The following is a 23462-nucleotide window of genomic DNA, read 5'->3' as shown; positions in this document are numbered from 1 at the left end:
ACTACTTCCCCTGTGACATGAATATCCGCTGTGAAAACTTCCATGTTCATAACAGCTCCAACACAATGCACCCCCACCTCCTTGACTCCTGTTCCAGCCATCGACTGGAGGCATGGTCAGGTCAGGCACAGGGCACAGGTGACAAAGACCCCCTGACCACACCCCATGTGGATGATATTCCAGCAGTCCTGAGATGTCTGGATGGGAACAATTTAAGCCTCAGGATATGGAATCTTTTTCTGACTCAGTTTGCTCATGGTGCAAGTTATTCTATTTCTATGTACCTCCATTTGTTTGTTTAAAAACTACTGATTAATCCATTTTCCATTTTGGAAAGAACAACTAACAGCAAATGATAGAGAAGTTAAGCTAGCATTTTCCTGCTGGAACCCATAATCCTTCCTTTTTATCTCAATCTTCCCAGAATATCTCTCATAAACAAACCAAAGAAACTTTGCCAAGTTTCTTTTTGCCTTGGTATTCATGAGACAAGCAAGAACACGATAGCACACTTTGTCATACCAAATGAAAACATTAATGAAAATTTAACACTTCAATATATGGAGTCTTACTGTCACCTCTTGCTACTGTTTCTCCACTGAAAAGCAGAACTGCCACTTCATAATTTGGTGAAATACTGTTTTATTATTCATAGAGTTCTTTTCATAATTAGACCCTTAATGGAGCCAGCATTACTCTCCATGCTGAAAAGACAAGGAAAGCAGGACTGTGATGACTCACAACAGATTGCCACAGCAACCAAAGTGGGAATAAATTCCACTTCTTAGGCATCCTACCCTGCTGCTTTCACTTCACTACAGATGTTTTAGATTTCAGAGGAAAAAATAAAATCATATGGCTTTAATAACAAAATACTGCCTTCCCTTTTCCCCATTCAGGCCTGAACGAAACAAAATCTGAACAACCCTCAACCCCAACTCAATTAAAACCCAAGTAAATTGGAGGATACTAAAAGCACCTTGAAAATTATAACAAACAATATTTTTTAGATATTTGGTGAAATATAATAAAAAGATATTTGGTTAAACATAATAAAAGAGTAAAATATTCGCAAGGTGTCTGATTACCTGTTTGTTCATGCAAAATTTAAGACAGTCACTCATGACTGATGAAATGCAGCATCCAGACAGCCAGTGCAGGTTATGATGTTTTCCTCTATCACATCTTGACATAGCTCCATGTCTGATAGTGTTTCAGAAGAGTCTTGATTCTCTTGGGGATTTTTATTTAGATCTTCAAGATCAATAGTATCATCTAAAAAATAAAGACATTACAAACTGCAGCCAAAACCACCTGAAATTACCTTACATAGTCTCTCATTTCTGTTGTGTCAGGATAGAGTATTTACAGAACAAGCTTTTATTTTACCAGCATCCTCTTGATTTTTGCCTCCTAAATGGCCTATAAAATAAATGAAATCTTTCTGGTTTGTCTCTTATAGGGGGTGGGGAGTGAGAGACAACACCCATGCATTTTTGTGTCTATTTCCACTCTTACCCTGCCTCTTCAAAAGCAGCCTTTCTTGTAAAATAGAGAAACATCTCTCCTATTTTAGCAAATTCTACCAGATTTCAGGGAACTACTGTTGTGTATTTTTAAACTTGTTACAGAACCTGTGAAATTGTAGTGCATTAATATGGAAATCACAGAAAAAGACAACAAGCAACCTTATCCCATAACTTCCACACTGCAGGAATTAGTGCATGCAGAAGTCCAGAGCTTCACATGAACCCTGATATCTCTTGCTGCCCAGGTGTGTGACCTCACGTGCTGTTTGACAGCAGCTGAACATGATCCAGAAGGCCAGTGGCATCCTGGCCTGTATCAGCAGTAGTGTGGCCAGCAGGACCAGGGCAGTGACTGTCTGCCTGTACTCAGCACTGGTGAGGCCACACCTCAAGTTTTGGGTTCATTTTTAGGCCCCTCACTATAAAAAGACTCTGGGGTGCTGGAATATGTCCAGAGAAGGGCAATGGAGCTGGGGAATGGTCTAGAGCACAAGTCTGATGAGGAGCAGCTGAGGGAGCTGGGGGTGTTTAGCCTGGAGAAAAGAATACTTAGGGAGGACCTCATTGCTCTTTACAACTGCCTGAAAGGAGGGTGTAGCCAGGTGGGGGTTGGTCTCTTTTCCCAGGTAAGAAATGACAGGACAAGAGGAAATGGCCTCAAGTTGCACTGGGGAGGTTTACATTGGATATTAGGAAAAAATTCTTCACTGAAAGGGTGGCACCCTGGGCATTGCAACAGGGTGCCCAGGAAGTAGTGAAATCATCATCTCCTGAAGTGTTCAAAAAGCAGGTAGATGTGGCACTGAGGGACAGACTTGGGGCAGTGCTGGGTTAATGGCTGGGTCAATGATCTTACAGGTCTTTTCCAACCTAAATAATTCCATGGTTCTATTATTATGCTGACAACTTTTAGTGATAATGAAGTTTAATTAACTTGAAGATACTTAACCTTTCAGGGAAGAAAAGTCTCAAGAAATTTTTGTTTATCATGTTTATCATGCTAAACACCATTTTGATCTAAAATGGATAAACTTGAACTACTTACTGGAATATTTCAATGTAGGAAACTTTATAAGGCAATTTTTGCACTTAGAAGAGGAGAAATGACGTGATGACGGCAAGCATAGCTGTGTAGACCATGGACACAATCAATGGCAGCACAAATTAATTTTTCATTGTGCTTTTGCACAAAGAGGAGTGTTATCACTAATTGGTAATGAAAAACCCTTTGATAAGAACATTTTTATACAGTTTTTGTATCACAGAATAGACTTACCAGTCAAGCCATCTTCATTCTGCAATCCATTTGGTTTCTGTTTTTCCTAAAACAGATAACAATAGTCCAGCAAAAAGAAAGTATGTGACAAGAGATGTTATTTTGGGCAAGAACAAAGTCCATTCTCTATTTTATAAAAACTAGTTCATTGTAATCAGGATTTTCCTGATTTCCACTACCAGACAAGGAAAAAAAGTAATTTGTAAGTTAACACTTTTGAGCTAGACAAAGATAATTAATTTGCCCACAGTCACGCAGAATAACTTCTCTGCTGCAGCTCTAGCAGAGGTGATGGAGGATGAGATCTGCTCAGATGATGAGAGAATACTACAAGACAGAAAACATCTGAATGATGGTAGCTTGTACTTAATGAACATAGGTCAAGACACAGGAATCAAAGGATTTTCACCCTTTTTAACTAGTAGTTGCACAAACTTCTGAAGTTGATCTTTTAAAACCTGAATCCTACCATGTTGATGAGCTGGTTTTAGAAATACTCAGAGGAGGACAAAAAATATCCGTCACCTCATTGTGGATATTAAAGCAAATTTACTAACAAAGAACTGAAGAATTCCCCTTTGCACCTGAAATATTGGAAAGCCTTCCAAAATCCCCTAAAATTCATACCTCCACAGAGGTCTTCCACAGTAAATAGATCATCTTTGAAACTTTCCAGTCAAGGGGAACTATATAATCATCTGGCAACAAGGATTCTGCAGAAGAAAATATTTTTTGCAGTTGAGTGTTCAGATCTCTCCACAGCCAAAATATATCACTGAATTACAATTTTTGCACATATTATTTATATATATATATATTTTTTTTTTTTTAAATTAGATATTTAAGTGAGCCAGTAGCAAAATCAGAATTTAGAATTTCTGGAATCTAAGGCCAGTGCACAAGAGCGGAAAGAGAGGGAAGGGGATTTGGGTTTCGTTTCTTTATTTAGACGAAGGCTTTCCTACCACAGTTTCATTTCCCCCCCATACTCCCTTAAAAATAGGCACACACAAGAAAAAAAAAATGTTTTCAGCCATTATATTAAAATAAATGGAACTTAATTAACAGCCTTTAAAATTTAAAATGCTTGTATAAGAATTTGTGCACTATTAGTAGAGACGGTGTGTCCTAAAATGTTTTAACTGTAACACCACTTAAGAAGCTGAAAAGAGGTTCTTTATAGGAAAACTGTTTGAAATATATTCTAGTCTTATAAGAACCATAAAAGCAAGACATGCAATTAAATCTTCCATTTATAAATAACTAAAGACATTTATTTACAAAAAAATTCCCCTCCAAAATAATTTCAGTAAAGATTGACTGCAATGTAAAATAATACCAGTCAAATGTATGCATAAATAAATAATTGCCTGTCAATGTACTGTACACCACAAAAAAAAAAAAAAAAAAGGCAGGATAATTTTTGGAATTGTAGAATATAATAACAAAGGAGAATGTGGCCAGCCAGGCAAAATTCTGGTGGGAAAACCCCAGCAGTCAGCAATCACAAGATGGCAGAGTTTCAGAGAGATATCGGGGTGGATTTGTATTTCTTGAAGGTTATTTCCAAAGGAAACTCACCTAAACTCCAGAGAATGTCACCTGTTGCTGACTCAGAGAAGAAGGACATTTGGTTCACTAACCTACTAAGTGTTTTTGAATGCCTGGTTATTCTTTTTCTTTCTTGGAAGATGACTGTTTTCAAGTCATGGCAAACTCCCTCTTAGATTATGAAATTTAAAATAACAAATATTAAGATTCACCAAGTTTGGAGAAGAAAAATGTGTTTTATGTATAGTTGAGGACATCAACGGTGCTTCCTTGCTTAATTTCAGCTCTGTGTGGCAAGTTCTTTGGTGTGTGGTGCCAGATTTAGATAAAGCAGGCCTTTAGGTCCCCCTTTAGTGACCTAAAGCCTAGTAATGCTTCCTATGATTTGCATCACTGTTCTGGCAGGTGGCATTGCCACCAACTTTTAAAAAACAACAAAATCTTCAGGTCAGTTTGAGCAGATAAAATAACAAGCTGCTCCTCAGTTGTCAGATTAAAATTTACACATGAAAATTCATGCTTAACTTTAAATTCTACCGAAACAAACAAATTTTAAAGTATACTGAAAAGCTGGCCTGTGTTTTTTAATTCTATTCGTTGGCTAAATGAAAGCTACAGTTTCTCCACTAAATTTGGACCCAAGAAGATGAAAAACACTATGCACAGGGAATAGGTCTCTTCTAGCAGGTGTTCTATGGTGACTTCCAAACAAAACTGTTGTTTTCACTGGTTACAGCTCTGTGGGATTACATTAGCCTGCAGTATACTGGGAAATGGTGGCTGGCACACTCAATTCCTTTGAGGATTGCTCGTCTTTTACCTGCTAACTTAAAAGTATTAAACTGAAAGTACAAAAATAAGACATCTGGAGCTCTGGAAGGCAAGTATACAACACCAGGACACTTGTTAATAAGGTACACTTAAAAAGAAGACATTCACTTGTAAGCCTGATATTGAATTTCAAACCAAATTAGATTTTGGGAAAGTTTTTCAAATGCATCTAAGCCATGTAAATGTGTATGAAAACTCTAAAAAAAAATAAATTACTCTCTGGAATATAAAATCAAACATGCAGCCTTTATATAAGTGCACACATTTTATACCACATTTTCATTTAGTTCCATAATCATCACAGTAAAGTCTTACTCAGTAGGAAGTATTAAAACATCATTTAGTTTTGTAATCAGCACAGAAAAGTCTTACTAGGATATATTAAAGGTTCAGCAAGCATTTCATGTTTGGACTTAAAGCTAATTTTTCTTACTAAAAAGACTGCAAATACAAGGCCAAACCAAAAGCCCCTTTGACAGAGACTGAGGATTTTAGGTAAAAACTAAAAATCATCACAAAAATAGCAGTAATTTGTTTCAACAGCATTAATATTTAACTAAGAACTGCAATAAAAATTAGCTTTTAACCATAGTCTTTTCATTTGTTTTTTGGTTTGGAGGGAGTGCTTTGATTTTTGTTTGTGGTTTTGAGGGGATTGTAGGTTTGTTTTTTTTTACATAGGAGTAGAAAGAAAAGCATTATACCCAATGGAAGACCTGGAGAACCAAAGAGCTGCACAAGTTGGAAAGCAAATCCCAATGATAAGGGAAGTCCCAGAAAACTGCATTTCACATCTGCATCTTGATAATCTTCAAGCTGTGATGCCTTTGCTGGCTCAGATTCGTCTGCTTCATTTGCATTTTCACTGCAGCTTGCCGTTGTAGTAGAATCTTCTAGATATTCAGAAACAACTTCAACAGAAGACAAATTATCTGGTTGGCCATTTGTAACCTCTGAAGAAACATGTTCACCCTTGTCCTCTTTTTTATTAACTACCTGTTGTGGCTGAAGAGTTGTAGCTTGCTCCTCCTTTGTTTTGGAATCAACACAAACCCTGCAGGCATATTTTGATGTAGGAGAACATTGTCCTGAATGAATGTAAGTAGTATTACGTAACAGAGCATCTGCATCTGGAGTGAGTGAGGAATATTCTTGCAATGCATGGGCCTGTTCATGTCCTTCTCCACAGTTCTTGCTTAGAAAGTATTTTTGCCTCACTTCTAAAACACTATTTTGGGGAATATCTTCTCTTACCAGGATGTCCTTCCCTTCCTGTGTATGAGCAAAGATCTGTCTTGGTAGGTTAAACTTTGGTGCTAAGTTGACAATTCTCCTGTATCTCTTCCTCTTCAGTGTTGTTGGTGTAGCATCATTTATTGGCACATTTACTTCACTTGAACCCGGCATGAAGGCAGCCCTGGCTTCCACTAGGGAATCAAAGTGCACTTTACCAGTTGGAGATCCAGACAGACCATTGCTTATTGCATTGCCAACTTCCTCAGTTTCTGTTTCATGATGGTTTTCCTTTACCAATCCCTCATTTGAATGATAGCAGTTTAGCTCTGCTGAACTGTTCATATGAGTCTGTTCAGGTTTCCTCAGTTTTTGAGATCTTTGTTCACTTATACATTTATCCTCAGAGCAAGGAGAGAGAGAAACTGGAGTATTGAAGCCTATCTGCAACTCCTCAGCAGATAAATTAATTGAAAAAAAAGCCCAGGCATTGGAGTTAGTTTCTTCTGCTGTTAATGGATATCTGCCCTCTGTGTTATCAGGCACATTATCAAGTACACTTGAACTGCAACACTGAGAGATTTCTTTTTCTTCACTGTTTAAACTTACCAGCTTGGCTTCCAAGTCAGGTTCACATATAATTTGACACGATCCCAGTTTGTTTTCTGTGCTTAACAATGACATATCATAGTCTTCAGAAATGCCTTCTGTTTCTTGGATGGAATTTTTACCATTGTTTATTGTTAGGAAACTGCAGAGATTGTCTTTGTGCCTTTGCTTCGCTTCCTTATCATCTAAGGCATTTTTGGTTAGGTTTTCAGCACAAAAAGGTTTTACATCTCTTGAAAGCAAACTGTCACCTTCTACAGGCAATTCATTTTTCCATGCACTATTTGACATCACTGAGACCTCAGGCACAGTGACCAGAAAACTCTCTCTTGAAACCCCTGCAGCTTCTTTCAGGCTTTCATCACTACTCTTAGGCTGCTCTTCACAAACTGTTACTGGATCCTCCAGGCCTTTGCTGAATGTACACAATGATTTTTTGTTTTCTTCTTCCAAGTCATCCTCTTCACTTTCTGATCCATCATGGTCACCTGGAATTGGATGATGAGCTACTCCACATAACATTTTCTTCGTCATTTCTGTACGATTACTTTTCATTGTTTTGTTTCTTTTTCTCTTTTTCTTCTGCTTTGCTTTTATTAACAGGTATCGAGGGTTCTTGCTTAAAATTGACTCCCTATGTGAAAACAAATAAGATCAAATGTAAAACCCCAAATAAAAAAACCAAGCCCCCATTAAGTTTGATCACCATGAATAAATTATTGCTCTATCTGAAGAACAGGTACTTTATGTTACTATGATGATTCAACACAGACTTCTCTGCATTTTTCAGTTGATACTATCACAGATAACACCTTCTATTAAATAAACAAATGCTTAATCAATACAATTCAGGAACATCCTGAACATTTAAATCCATTTAAGTAAACCCAGCTGCCATCTCAATAACTTTGCTTTACAAAAAGTATCGCAAATCATCATTAGACCAAACACTGTGTTTCTCGATGCCTTTCTAGCTGGTGCTATTCTGAAATTTCAGTAAACGCCATGTGGAGCTGAAAGGTACAAAGCAGAGGACAATGTCATCCACTAAGATCAAATACTCAAATTCAAAGCATACTAACCAAAATCCAAATAATGTAAAGTTACAATGACTACAGCAACTCTGATATTTACTGTTCAGTATATAAAGTGTTGAATCATACATATTTAGAAGAAATAGTTCATATTTTATTACAAAAAAATAATATAATGTGGAAAAATTAGGATGCTGTAGGAAAAATGACATGTTTACAGTTAATTTGGTAGCTCTTTTCAGAACATCTTATTTACTTTGTCTGAATTTCTCATCAAATTTAACAGAAAGCGGCCCTAACTTCTCTGAAATCTTGACCTTGGCCCATCAGCCAGCTAACCCTGAAATGAAAACTTGTAAGAAAACCCCAGTCTAGGATTCCATCCAGGAACCTAACATCTCTCTTTTCAATTCTTCAGAGAGATGAGGTTTTCAGAGCTAAGTTTGATTGATAAATCTTTGTACAAAAGACCTATTCCTTTTCTGTAATTCTTCACTTTTCTGAAAGCCTTTTTTTGGGATGGTACTTCACACTAAGGCAAAGCAGCAGCTATAATTATAGGGTAAAATTAGTTGATTTTTGGGAATGTGCACGTAAAATTATCTGCTTTTTAAAGTGCTGTATTCTGAAATGTCTTGAGAGAAATGATACAAAACAAACCATAAAAGGGTGACTGTCAGTGTAGTGGGAAAGCTGACCACTAGGAGGCAGGCTGGGAACTAATGGGAATCGTATAGGAATCTATTCTTACCCTTTATTCATTCTTAAATTTATTCACCGTTAGTCTTTTATAAGTTCTTCCTTAATTTGAATGCTACAAAGCAAAGCCTCCTAATTCTCTGAGTGCAAAGGACAGCAGCAGCCTTCTCAGCATAGCAGTGAAGTGTGTTGACTGCAGCAAGATTCAAAAGTCTTGGTGCCTTGATATCGCTGCTAGGGACACTACAGATATCCATGGTGATCTTGTCAGAAAGCACATGAAATTTATTTCCCTATAATAGCATCCACATAAGAAATCCTACTAAGAAATGGGATTTTCTTCAACTGTTGGCATTTAAGTCCAAATGGTGCTTTTTGCCCAGTATTGAAAATTGACTTCTCCTTTTCCAGATCTGTGTATTTTCAATACAGTGCCCTATGGCCTACATGGCAATGTCCACACCATGTTGAATTCTGTTCACAATACACTCCATAGTCAGCAACATTCCTTCCATCTCTCCAGAAAGAGAGACCTAGGATGCCAAAGTTTTAGGATAGATTAGATCTTATTTGTCTATTGAAATAAATTACATTAAAGTGAAGTACCTCCAATAGTAGCTGGAGAGATTACTTTCTTACATATAGCCCACATATGCAGAAATCATATACTAATCCAAGATTATATCTTAAATCTTGACATTAACTTTCTTCTTTGGTGAAGAAAATTCATAACTTGAATCTGGTTTTAGACAAGGAAATTCTCTGGAGTTTTCAGATTCATAAACCCCTTTACCAGTGAAATAGAAAATAATGTCGAGTTTAAACTGTTTTTAATGTAGTGGGAAATAAAACATCAGACCTGTGTACCAATTCTGAGAAGAATTTATTGTTGTACCTAAAAGTCCTCGTGCTGCTAGAACAACTGCAGAAATGACAACTAAATTATCCATGTCAGCACTGGCACAGGAAAGGAATGAACTTCTCCTGCCTTGATATTATTGTAGCTAAACTTTTAATATCACTTCTCCCAGATGTGAATTTGCACTGCTGCTGCTGGAAATGAACACCCCTAATATTGGTGCAAGCATGTTTCTGACGTCTATCCCCTCACACATCTGACAACACTTTCAGGACAATGCTGACAGAAACTTTCTTAGGCTGGGATGTTGCATCAGAATTGCAGAAATGAGGAAAAAAAAGTCTTAAAGTCTTAAAGGTCTTTAGTCTCCTTACTATTAATTCTGAATCAGGAAAAAAAAAATCACACAGGATGGGATCCACTTCAGAATGCAAAACAGAAAAAAACCACATCCACCAAATAATGGGAAAAAATCCCCTGGATGATCCAGACAAACTAACAGCTGTTACTGCATTGAAATTGTTGCATGTCAAAATAATAAATACAAATGTTGATCCAGGATGATTATTTAGCACACCTGGATATGACCATGAATAGTGACATTCAACAGTTCATCATAAATGCAACTATGTAATTTCTATGCTTTGGAAATATGGAGGTTTTATAACAGTTCAAGGAAATTAGTTTTATAAAGATTTGAATTTCCTAAAGAAAGGATTAAAGCAAAAAGGAAAGTGATGAACTATTATGTGTACAACAATAAAATGTATTATACTTCATGGTTCCAGGTAACTTTTGTTTTTCAATTGATTCTAAGAAAATACTACTCCAAGGAAATATTCTAATGCATTGTGATGGCATAGCTACAATTTCTTACTTGGGGTATAACCCTGTATCATATTAACAGTTTTTGCATTCAATTAAGTTAATTGTCTACTTGTTTTCACAAAATTAAGTTTGTTCCTCCTCTTTTAGTCCACCTACATGCCTTTTGAGAGTTTCTCTTACTGTAAAATCATATGGCATATAACCACCGAAAAAAACAAGAACCAGCATGGAGACAGACTTCTCTTCTTTACAGAGACATTTGCTAGTGAGCTGTTATTAAAGGCATATAACACATGCAAAAGGGAATACCATTTCAGCTGGTATTTAAATTTTGCTACATATTAGGCATTTAGAAACCTGGTTAGTAATAAAAAGACCTGAAAAAATACAATGGTATCTTCGTTGAAACAGGAATTCCCCTTCTGTAACACACTTAAATTTCTCAGCCTACTGTTCAGACAATACTAAAAGCTTTTTGCCATAACTCTGTTACATGTGACTTTAAGGTTGTACCCTACTGCTCAAAGTAGCACTGACCAGCTTGATTGAGAGTCAGAGCTCAGACAACACTTTCAACGGGAGAAACAAATGAAGTTTCACTGAAGTAGAACACACTAACTAATTAATCTAAAGCAATTAGTCACATTTTGCTGAAAAATGGCAAAACCAAAAAAGTGAATAATTTGCAGCTGTACAGACTTCACCTCCAGCATGCATCTAAGCTGATATCTGCTTGATCAGTGCCTGCAGTCACTGATGTAATGAATCACAGAGTCATTTAGGTTGGAAAAAGTCTCTCAGATCATTGAGTCCAACCATTAACTCAGCACTGCCAAGTCCATCACAAAACCATGTCCCCAGGTGCCACATTTACATGTCTATTAAATATCCCTAGGGATGGTGACTCCACCATTTCCCTGGGCAGCCTGTTCCAGTGCTTGACAACCAGTAATGTTTCCTAATCATCAGGCAAGGTGGAGATAAATTTAAAATCCAATTCTGAATGACATTTAGCAATGAGGTACATGGTCTTTCAGAAACGTATGCCGTCATTAATCTCCAAAGTCTCTGGACTGTGTTTTCAACATAAAAAATACAGCAGAGCAGCTTGCCTAAGATGGCATTTACTGGGATACACTTCACTTTCCCCATCTGGTAAGTCCAAGTACATTCTTGAATTTCTTGTGATTCTAATTTTAAACAAGTAAAAACTGAAGTTATAATTTTGGAATTAAGAAAAAAAAAGCCAAGGTACCAGCCTTTTTGTTACATATCTTGCCTTTAGCACTGAAATGAAGATCTAGTTCCGCAAAACCAAATGGAAAATTGGGTTATATTATCAGGTGATCAAGCAGCTGGAAAAAGCCACAAAACTTGCCAGCATTACTGGGTTTCCTGAAAGATGAAATTCCATTAGACAGCTGAGTATTCAACTTAGCACTTTGCTGCTGAAGAAACAGTCTTTGTCACCCTTTCCTACTTTGCTCCAGATGATGCCCTTGTATTTCCACTATGGTCTTTTGCTGGCTCTACCACTCTCCTTGTGGGTGGAATCACCTGCCTTGACCCTGCATCAAAAGAAAAGAAGTACATACTTGGTTGTTATGCTCATTTAACTCTCCAAAGCAAGAAGGAAAAAGAGTGTCTAGCTAAGACAAAGAAGTGGTTGGTGGGAACATGTGAGTACCTTCAGTAGCAACACATCAGGCTGCCTTACAGCAAGGAAATTCACCACAAAGGATTTGTAGGAAATGTTTACACATTAGTGTTGTAAATTAATTCTCTCTCCCCCAAATCAGTAAAGATCCTACTAACTGATTTAAATCTGAAGTAACTCAGTATTTATAACTCTCAGCAGCATTGCCACCTGGTGCTGAGATTTAAATATCTTTATAAAATAAAATAATCTATCACAATGCTCAAAGAGATGGTTCACTTTTTATACAGGAATGATGTATATACAGTTCTGTGCAATGTATAATCAGTCAGACTGCTGCCCTGTTATACTCCAGACACAAAAGACCTTGATCTAGAGAGTATACAGAGAACAGCATACAATTGTTCTGATTAAAGCATGCCTTTAGAAGCTGTTTATTTAATCAAATACATGGCAAAGTGCAAGCACTTTGCTTTCCAAGGTTAAAAACCCAAACAACCCACCCACCAAAACCCCTACATTCCTGAGGTAACAGCAATTCAGTTTCAAATGACAGTCCATTCACTCCATAGAAATTTCAGGTGGGATGACTGTACTGATCTTTGTCCTGCCTAGTTCATGAAATTAATTAATACCTTATGATTTAGATGTCCTAATTTGGCTCCTTAGTCATAGACTATGTTGATCAAGATTAAAGAACTCAATCCTGAATATACTGTTTAAAACATGTTGATGTACTGAATATACTTGTGCCCAGTATGAAACATCTACTTTTTGAACAAGTGAAAAACAAGCTGTTTCAACCTCTCCTAGACACCCTAAATATCTCACCTGACACAACTGAAAACTGAGAAGAGAAACAACACAACTCCTCCAGAAATAGATGAACTGATGGATGCCAAGAGATGAGAAGAGGTGCCATTTTTTTCTTTCAATTTTTCTGCACTATTAAGTATGACTTGGTGTTAAAAAGTAGGTTAAGGTGAAAAAAAGGGACAACATGAAACACTCCAAGTGATCTAATTACATCTTAAGGGGATGTACTTACAATACAGAGAAAGAACCCTGCAGTTTCACCAGCCTTTCCTCCATGAAGGCTCAGAGAACCAGTTTCAAGTTCTGGCCACATTCAGTCCTTTGAAGAGAACATGATGTGCACCAATGCCAATGTTATGCACTGCAAATACAGTACCAATCATCTTGTCATGCACTCTAAAGTTACTGTTCAAATAAATAGATAAATAAATAAATAAATAAATAAATATTTTAACCAGAAAATAAAACTACCCACATACTGTGATACATCATCCTAGCACAGACATTGTAACAGGATGTTAAGATAAACAAGTACAACAAAAGGGTTTTAAAAGTAAAAATGAGATTTACAGGGGAAAGTGTTGACATTTCTTACCAATGCACATTCACACCAAAAACAAATGTAAAATGAAATTTGAGAGGAAACACAAGCAGAATCAGGTTGAAGAAAAATATGGGTGAGAAACTAAGGAAGCAAGAGGGGCATAATGAGAGTAGACTTAAATATTTGGAAATAAGAGATAAGTAGTAAATTATTCCCTGTTAGGAACTTTCAGTGAAAGATGACAGATTTTATCTGTATTTAAAATAACTTTAATTAGCAAAATTTTAGTAAAAACCTAACTACCCACCAAAGCACAGACTGTAATTCTGGAACAAAAGCATGAGTTTTATAAACACAAGAAGACACTGGAAACTTAAGGAGGAAAAAAAGTATGAAGACAAACATACACAAAATAGTACTTTTAACAGAACAAGAAAAAAATTCAAATAGACACCTTAGGGGGTGGGGTACTATATGCTCAGTTTTTAAATCCACATGGGACTGAAGGCATTAAAAAATTAGAGAATAAGGTGTAGCTCTCCACACTACAAGTTTATAAAGAAAGGAAGGGAAGGAGGAGATGGATCCAGAGTTGAAGACAGAGTATGAAGACAACTGCACTAACAAACACACAGATGAGAAAAAAGCAGTTAAAGAATAAAAAAAAGGGGGGGGGAACTTACAACAGGAAAATAGTAAAAGAAAACAGTATCAGCAGACATTAAGTAACCAGCCTCTAACCTAGATTATAGCAACATTAAAATTCAAACACTGGTAACTGCAGATGAAGTTGCTATTCAGAACATATTACACTTGTTGCACTCATTCTGTGCATCTCAAATGCTCTATGAAATACTGAGAAACCACAGAGCAGTCAGTTAAAATTCCGTGGACATTATTACACCTTTTCCAACAAATCTCCATACTTCATCACGTTAGCATCCACATTTTACTATTTCTGCATACTACACTTTAATATTCACTCATTTTCCTTTTCAAATATCTTTTACCAAAGGGCTAGAGATACAGAAAAGACATGATGAACTACCCCCTTCAAGATGATTCGTTTTTAAAAAACAGCCCTGTATTATTCCTAGTGTTGGGGATGAATAGGTGCAGAAAACTGTCTTTCAATTCTGCAATTTAGTGAGCATCAACAGAAATTTGTCTTTGGGCAGAAAATAAAAAGTTACCTTAGAGAAGCACTAATATATACTATTATTTTCTAGTTCTGGAAAGACAATACAACTAACAAATGGACACTGAGGGAGAGAAAAGGGGAGCAGCTAAAGGTGTTGTCAGGAACCTGTGAGCAATTCTGCTATGAAACAACATAACCAGAATAAAGGGTACAGCCAGTTTTGCTGCAAGTTAAAACCAGAAACTTAGCGTCCACCTGAGAATAAGACCAGCATCACAGCCAGCATCCAACACCTTGAGACCAGGCAGCACTTCCATTAGTGATTTAAAACTCTGCTCTGATACGTAAGGGGTAACTCTTCTGATGTTCTGGACACTGCTCTCCTTCCATCACTTATAACCAAAAAACTTCTGTCAGAACGGGCCTCTGGAGATCATATGGTCCAACCTCTATTCAAAGTAATATCATGAGCTCATAGCTCAGTGCCTTGCCCGTATAAGTTTTGAATATTCCAAGGATGAGATTACACAAAGCACTATCCAATACAAATTTCCCATCTTGCAACCTTCATCTGTGTTCTCTCATCTAAGAGGACCTAGACCTAGGACCAAGAAAGGCACCTAAGTATTATTAGAATCAAGAACTCAGTTTAGACTGCAGGAACAAATCAGTAACAGAATGAAACACAATGCTCTGCCATCCATGTATTACATACAAAGAATTCAACTTATAATCCTATATAATGAATCTTTGCTGTACTGCCATAAGCACAGTCTCCATAAAAGTGAAGAAAAATGCTAAATATTCCTTGAGTCATTAGCACATACAGCAAATGGCTGCAAAGAGCCACAAATGCAGCTCAGACATACAGACCTGACCTGCTTCAGGCAGACAATTCCGTGTCTATCCTTTTGTTGTCAAAGTGCCTGCAAAGGACTTGTAGGCAATCAGGAAATATGCTAAATGGGGGAAAGTAATACAGTCCATCCACTCCTAAGCCAGGTTCATGAGCCTTCAGAAACTATTAATGGTTAACAGCAAGATGTGGGATAAGGTGTTCTGTAACTTCTCACAGACTATTATAACCTATAATACAGGCTACCCACACCTAGGGTTAATAAATAAAGAAAAAAATTATTAAAAGTATCATGAATAATATAATAGCCCTCAGGATTATGGGCCTATGACTAAGACTGATTTGTACATGATACAATACATTCCTTAGAAATAAGCAAATGTTTACTCAGTAAGCTAAAGCAGAACTTCTTAGTCTGTTAGCAATTTAGAAAGAGGTTAAACAACATGACCGATAGAATTCAGCCTTTTTAAAATCAGTAGTTTAGACTGGACTAACAAAACAAACCAAAAAATTTAACATCATTAAAAAGACTGCACGTACAACTGATGGTTTTGTTTGTTTTCGGATTTCATAGATATATTCTGGCTTGGCACAACATGATATTGTTGCAAGAACACTGTAAATCAGTAAGGTACACATGACATGGTCAAGGACTGCCTGCCTACCAGAGAAACGAAGAGGCAGCACTATCAGCTAAAAGCAAACTGCAAAGACCAATTCCAGACAAAATAATTCACTGCTTTTTTTATCCTTGATCAGAATTACACTGAGAGTACACCTCAACCAAAAACCTCCATTACTACAGTAATAAATTAAGACAAATTTGAGATGATCAGACCATGACAAACTGTTACTTTTTTTTCAAAATAAGACCAATTATACTGTCACACATTTTTCTGTGAACTCAAAATAAGCAGTTTTGAAGCCAATTTCAACCAACTAGCCTATAAAAAGAAAAAAAAAGAAATTTATCCAAAAACCACCAAAAACCTCCATTACTACAGTAATAAATTAAGACAAATTTGAGATGATCAGACCTTGACAAACTGTTACTTTTTTTTCAAAATAAGACCAATTATACTGTCACACATTTTTCTGTGAACTCAAAATAAGCAGTTTTGAAGCTAATTTCAACCAATTAGCCTATAAAAAGAAAAAAAATTTAATGATGTACAAGATTTTCACCTAGGATACTAATAGAGAGCTTTATTCTCTGCTCTTGCTTTTACTTCAAAAGGACGAGAACATAAACATTAGATGAGACAAGCATCAACCTAGAAATCCTGAAGGGAATTATTTCTACATCTGATCCACAAGAAACATCTGATCACTTAAAGCGAGGGCTTACTTTCAATTTAATTTCAACACTGTCTTTTTAATGCTTTTTACAGGGAATTGTAATACATGTGTCTGTTCTTTTGAAGTCTCAACATCTCCATGATTTACCAGCACTGAGCAAAAACATTTCCTCCAGAGAATATGATTGCAGCAGTTAAAATTACATGCTACACATCAATGTGAGGATTCTTCCAATCCACTGAGAATGAAACTTACTGTTCAGCTAAATGAAGAAAAAACCAACAGTCTAAATTACAACAAGAAAGACAAACCAAACAATTAAATATAAATGTTATGGGTCCTATCTCAGCTAGAGAAAGCCTTGTTTTCAGTGATCTACTAGCAGAGAAACAACCATCTCTGCAAAAGGTTTCAAGAGACAGATGACAGATGAAATCTTGGCCTTTTTAAACACAAAAAGCTTAAAAAATTATACCTCATGGCAAAATGGATTAAAATGAACCTCAAGAGGGTATGGCTACAAGAACAGAAGACAGGATTCCTCACAGGAAATAATTTAACATCACATCTTAAAAAAATTAGCAGTGCTACATCAAGCTGTAATGGTTTATCCCCAGCTGTCACCTCAGCCCCACACAACCCCTCACTCAACTCTTTCCTGGTGGAATGAAGAAGAGGATCAGAAGAGTAAAAGTGAGAAAACTCATGGTTTGAGATAAAGACAGTTTAACAGGTAAAGCAAGAGCTGCACATGCAAGCGAAACAAAACAAGGAATTCATTCACCACTTCCCACAGGCAGGCAGGTGCTCAGCCATCTCCCAGGAAAGCCAGGCTCCATCACATGAACTGTTACTTCATAAGACAACCACCACCATTCTGAACCCCCTCGCTCCTTCTTCCTCCAGCTTTATATACCAGCTGTGATGCCTTAAAGTCTGGGATCTCCCTTTGGTCAGCTGGGGTCAGCTGCCCCAGCTTTGTCCCCTCCCAGTTCTGTTAGGAGCAGAAAGGCCTTGATGCTGTGTAAGCACAGCTCAGCAGTAACAAAAACACCCCTGTGTTATCAATACTGCTTCCAGGGCAAATCTAAAACACAGTCCCAGACCAGCTATTCTGAAGACAACTAACTTTATCCCACCAAAAACCAGCACACAGGTTTTTAGGGTTTGGTCTTGGGGTGGTAAATTTTTTCTTATCTATACAAAATTAAAATAAGAAATCACCCAAAGAATTCTGATGAAAACTTTTGGTAATTTGGGACGTAAACTAATAAACCAGGAAACAGCAGCTTAGACGAAGCAGTAAAACTACAACCACTTTTTCCTATACAGCTGATGCTAAGTGGCCTGCTATATTGATGCCTTGAGAATGAACCAATTTATGTATATTCTACAAATTAATTTTCATTTAAATTTCATGCTTAGAAAAGTTAAGTCTTAAATTTACTTACCAAACATCCCACTAGTTTCAAGTATGCAGGAGAAACTTAGGATTTTTATTTATAATATTATGGCTCTATGCATTAGTTGAATTTTAAAAAAACCCAACCTGACATTATCATTATTTCATTAAATATGATGAATTAGAAATTATTTTAAAAGTGGACAATGAGAAACCTTCATTCTAGTTACATTATCATCAGCAGCAGAAAGTACAGACAGTAAGAATTTTCAGTTCCCCTGCCTAGCTAAGCAGAAAGTTCTTACATTTCTTGCACATTTTTACCAAATAACTAATTTTCCTTGGTTTTGAGGGCATGAGAAATTCAGTATCTGTAACATGTGTTTCACATATTTTTTTACCTATAAATATATAGTGCAAAATCAGCTTCTGAGATGTGTCTGTCCATGACCTGTGACTCATATCCTCATAAAATGATTACACCATAAAACAGAGAAGTGTTACACTGACAGTAATTCCAGTGGGTTTTCACCTACCGTGTCACTGTACTTACCTTAAAATACAGCTGCACAGATGAAGCAATTTACAAATGTTTGATACACAAATTGCAAAGCTTCCCTTTCCTAAATGTCCTTTTCAAACTGCAGGCCAATTGATCAGCATGATTTGCACCGCAAAAATACTCCCATGCACCAATAATTAAAAAGGTATCACAAGAAAAGCTGCACCATCTTAGAACAGTACAAATTAGTACCTATTCAATTAAGTACTGCTAAACAACCCCAAGATTTCAATCTTCAACAATCAGCTCTTTTTTGCCATGCCTTAGCACTGTGTGAATATTACATAAGCCTCAATAAATTTTATCAAGTTATAACTTACACTAAAATAGAGTAGTGAATATTACATAAGCCTCAATAAATTTTATCAAGTTATAGCTTACAGTAAAATAGAGTAAGTCTAAAACCTTTGTATCTTCCCCACACTTGAAATGTGCTTTCATGTTTAAATATAAAAACTCTGGCATAATTGAAGTATTACTGAGCATTTAGAATGATATCCATGATTCTTCTGGGACATGGAAAAAGATAACAATGAAAACTAAAATACAGTAAATACTTGATATGAATAACAGACAATGAAGGAAGATAATGAATATAGTTGGGGAGTCTCCTTTCTACACATACACATAATTCAATATATTAACAATGCATGTGCTAGTGAGACATTTTAAGTTGTTTCAAGTATTTAAAGCATAAATTTGCACAACAGGTGTGGAAACGCACAGAAAGATACTTCATTATATACCTGGATTTTCAGCTCTCATGGCATTCAGACTTTATTGATGAAGTATTTTTTTAGGACCTATTCAAAAATAGTCTACAAAAATTAGTAAAAAAAGAACTGTCTATTAAAAAATTAGGCTGGCTTTGCAATTTTCAAAATTCTGATACTGTGACACAAAAAGAGTAGTAGATAACCATCTAAATTCTTTTCATTACATACTCATGTTCTTGACAAAATTTCCTAGTCATTTGGTCATTCAGTGTATAAGAAAGTCAAGAGCAGTTAGGTTATTTCAGCTAGCAGGTTAGCCATAATGCTCATCTGTATAAAATCCTACAAGCCTGAAAATAGAAACTGTTGCATTGAACTACTTCAACAATACTGAACACAAATATATTTTATTAATACAGCAAGCTGTTAGAAAAAAGGCAAAGTGAACACTTACAAATTCATAATTTTTTAAGAGAAAAAGAGCAGTAAGTTAGTCAGTCTCCATGCTGGCTCATTCTTTGTTACATGCTGAACACATTACGTTGGCTATGCCAAAATTAGGAATGCAAGATGGTTTTACAGAATTATATCCACTATTTATACTGAATTGATTCATCCTAACTGCAGACTGGGAATTGACAGCCTAATTCTTTAAAACTTCATTTTTATCACAAATGAAAGAAACTGACTTAAAAAGACACAGCTGTGAAATTTCAGTAGTTTAGTGATAAAATTTAGGGGTTTTTTTCAGTCAGCACACAACAAGTTGGTGGTGTGCCAACTTCATCATAGTTTATATACTACTGATAAGAATAAATAAAAAAAATAATTCAGGTTGCAAAGTTTATGACTGGTGAATACTGTACTGGCAGAACGTTGCTTCAGCTGCACATGAACTTCTGAGACCAAAAAAGAAAGGAAAAAAACCCAAAAAACCAAGAAAACAACAACAAAAAAATTAAACCTCTGAACTTAAATCAAAAAACACATGCCAAAATTTTGCCAGTTGGCAATACATGCCAAATAGAACTAAAGGAGAATCCAGACCATAACTGCTTCCACAAGAAATCTCCACAAAGGTAAGATGACTAAATAACTATCATTAAAATTGATTATTATGTAAATAAACTCTTCTTTTTGAGCTTTACTTATCTTTTAAAAGATCCTTAATATGACCCCTTCTTTAAAAAAAACTGCTCAACAGTTATCTAATATATGACATCATTGTCTTAGATTTCCAAAGAAAGACTCTGCTATATGCCATACTATATTAAATATTTTACTAAAATCCAGGGTCTTACAACTTTAATACTTTTAAAAACCATTCAATGTACAATTTTATTTACATGCAAGTCCATTAAAAAGAACATCCTCCAGAAGAAAATGGGTCTTGAAATAGGCCTATTTAAAACACAGTAAATCACTACTTTATTAGAGGTGATGATGTGTTTTAAAAGGGCAAATAACAGATTCTTATGAACTGACTGCAGCTGTGTTACTGGCTACTGGAAATACTGAAAGAACTCCATGAGTCTGTATTGTCTCCCCACCTATGTCTTCTCTGCAGAGGTGGTCTTTGAGTGTTTTTGTGGGGAGGTACAACTGAATTCATGACAATAGGGATGGATATTTGATATTCGTATCGTTCCAACATCTGAGCAATCTTCTCACGAGTGACTCCATGCTTATTCCTCCTACAAAAACAAAAATTTCAATAAATTATCTGGTATGTTTATAGTTATATACAGTTAAACGTAAGTAAATAGATATATGTATGCGTAAAATTGCATGTTACGGTCTCTAAGAAAAAAACCTCTAAATTCTCAATTTTTCTTCTTGCTTTTATTACACTATATCCTCATTCTCAAGGTACTCAACTTGCATTAGAGTTTATTTTAACAGTTCACAGCTGCATATATTGAGTAACAGTAAACAATACAGTTATTCTTCATGCACAAATGTGATGTTACTCAGTATAACTATTTACCTGAATTACCCTAGAAGGATTTTACTATTTATTAATCAGATTTTATATGGTATACTAGCTAATGAGTAGAGATGAGTAATAGCACAGACTACTCATGAAAGAAATGTTCAAACTAGCATAAAATATGCAACTACACTGTTTCAAAACTTAATGACACAATACTTTCTCATCAAGAAACCTCTCTAGAGAATAAGAAGCAACTTTAGTTCTGAACCAGAACAACACATCCACAACACTTCCATCTACTAGTTGTAACTCACACTTGCTGTCAATTCAGAAATGTAGTGAAACACATGTAAGGGAAATGGTATCAAAAGTGCTGTCCTATTCTTGCAGTGCTCAGTAACCAGCTACTTTCAGGGAGAACTTGGTCTATTAACAACCTGAGCACATCACATTAGAGTATATATAATCTCCTCGGTATTTATGGAATAGGATCTTAAAATCCTTGTTAGCAGAGAATTTCAGTCTCTGCCAGAAGAAAACCACAAGCCTCATGCACAAACTGAATGTCAGAGAATTAAGAGAACCGTAACAGAAATTAATCTGAAAGAAGAGACATAAAACAGAAACAAAAGGTTTTGATAGCATAAACAAGAATTTATCATAACCCAATACTTTTTATTGCCGAGAAATCTTGTCCAAGCTAAATTATGTCCACAACAAACCAACAGGCAATATATTTCTGCGTCTTTGCTTTTTGCCAGGGACAGAAGAGGTATGGGCCTTAACAACTTGATCAGTTCTACAGAGGAGAAATCAACAGTGGGAACAAAGAGGCTATATTGGAAATACAATATTCCATACAGAAAGATTTTAGAAGACTGATTTCTCACTACCCAGTCCCCTCAGGACTTTATGAGTAGTATCAAGTTGACAAGGGCTCAAAGCACACTGCAGGTAGCACACTAATTTCACATTCAGAATGGAAGCAGAACTGGTGATCTCAGAACTATTCAAAATTACATTGGCTTCTTAAAGGGGTATTTTATCAACTTACTTTCTGTGAAGAAAATGCTTAAGCAGAGCATTTCCCTCACAAACACTCTTCCCTGAGACAACACCAGAAGCTGGAGTCATCATCGCATGTGGCTCATTGTCTACATTGTGCTAAAGCAGCCCAGGAGCAGCTGCATGTTGAACTAATCACTTGGTGAGTCTTAGCAGTTTTGATTTTATTCACAAATATGAACAAGGTTAATGATAGACAAAAAAGACAACCCTCTAGAAATATGTGGATTTTATAAAGCACTTGACATTTGTGACAGACAAAAAATGAGAAGAGCAGTTCTTTTTATGCTAAATGTTGGAAGCAGAAAGTTATTCAAGATTTTCCTATCAACATTTAGTATTTTACTATCTTAGTACTCCTAGAAAAAAATTACAGCTCAAGTGCACTGGACATGAAGTCCACACACATCCACAATTGAATGGACTTGTGCATAATCACTTCATAAAAGATAAGTACTCTTCCTTACAGAATACGGCAGGATAACAAAATCACCAGCAGCAAATTGCATCAAGCATAGAAACTGATTTAAAAAAGGAAATAAATTTGCTGTATAGTGTCATTTAATACTGGTATCTCCTCTTCAGGCATGTCTTCACTCATTCTTTGGCAGCTTGCTATGCTGAGAGAGCATAAAGTCATCTATCTGAACCAAAGCAGACATACCAGCAAAAGCTCCTAACAGATAGGAGAAGACTGTTTTGCATGGAGGAACACAGAACCTATTGATAAAATCAAAGTTCTGCCACTAATAAATGCTTCCATACGACCCTTCACCACTGCACCCTCAGCAAGCTTGCCAATGAAACAAAACTGAGGAGCCCTCTCCCAAAGTAACTAAAGAAAAAAGTGAAAGCTTACATCAGCACCTTTCTTAAACTCCCAAAAAATAAAGTTTCCAGGCAATAGGCCTCTCTTTAAATATTTAAAGCAACTAAAACTGCTAAAATATTTCTAGGAATCTTCTAGAAACTGGTAACAGCACTTCAGAGTTCAAGAGTTTGCTCTGGGAAAGGTATCA

The 23462-nt window shown here is 36.2% G+C and overlaps 1 protein-coding gene and 1 long non-coding RNA gene across 15 annotated transcripts in view; both read right to left on the bottom strand.

The window, feature by feature from the left end:
• N4BP2L2 (NEDD4 binding protein 2 like 2) overlaps nt 1-23462 on the bottom strand; it is a 41776-nt gene that overhangs the window by 4966 nt on the left and 13348 nt on the right. For 10 of the 14 annotated variants that reach the window (XM_039718236.1, XM_039718228.1, XM_039718232.1 and 7 more), the window contains 5 exons: nt 20996-21139; nt 5892-7663; nt 3433-3518; nt 2806-2851; nt 1089-1275 (listed from right to left, as the gene is read on the bottom strand). In XM_039718236.1, the coding sequence (XP_039574170.1) occupies nt 1121-1275; nt 2806-2851; nt 3433-3518; nt 5892-7663; nt 20996-21139 (2203 nt within the window). In that variant the 3' untranslated portion in view covers nt 1089-1120. Of the gene's footprint in view, nt 1-1088; nt 1276-2805; nt 2852-3432; nt 3519-5891; nt 7664-19825; nt 21140-23462 lie in introns of those variants that run through there. The other 4 variants (XM_039718240.1, XM_039718235.1, XM_039718237.1 and 1 more) reach the window with 4 other exon arrangements.
• LOC120506571 lies at nt 7675-19033 on the bottom strand. Its single transcript, XR_005628540.1, has 3 exons — nt 17550-19033; nt 13155-13283; nt 7675-12017 (listed from the first exon to the last, which is right to left on the bottom strand). It is a non-coding gene; the product is annotated as an uncharacterized LOC120506571 (long non-coding RNA).

Source organism: Passer montanus, unplaced genomic scaffold (genome assembly GCF_014805655.1).
Source record: "Passer montanus isolate IOZ18808 unplaced genomic scaffold, ASM1480565v1 scaffold4, whole genome shotgun sequence".
In the NCBI taxonomy this organism is placed as follows: domain Eukaryota; kingdom Metazoa; phylum Chordata; class Aves; order Passeriformes; family Passeridae; genus Passer; species Passer montanus.
Note: the sequence above shows the minus strand (reverse complement) of the source record. Positions and strands in the feature narration are given on the sequence as shown.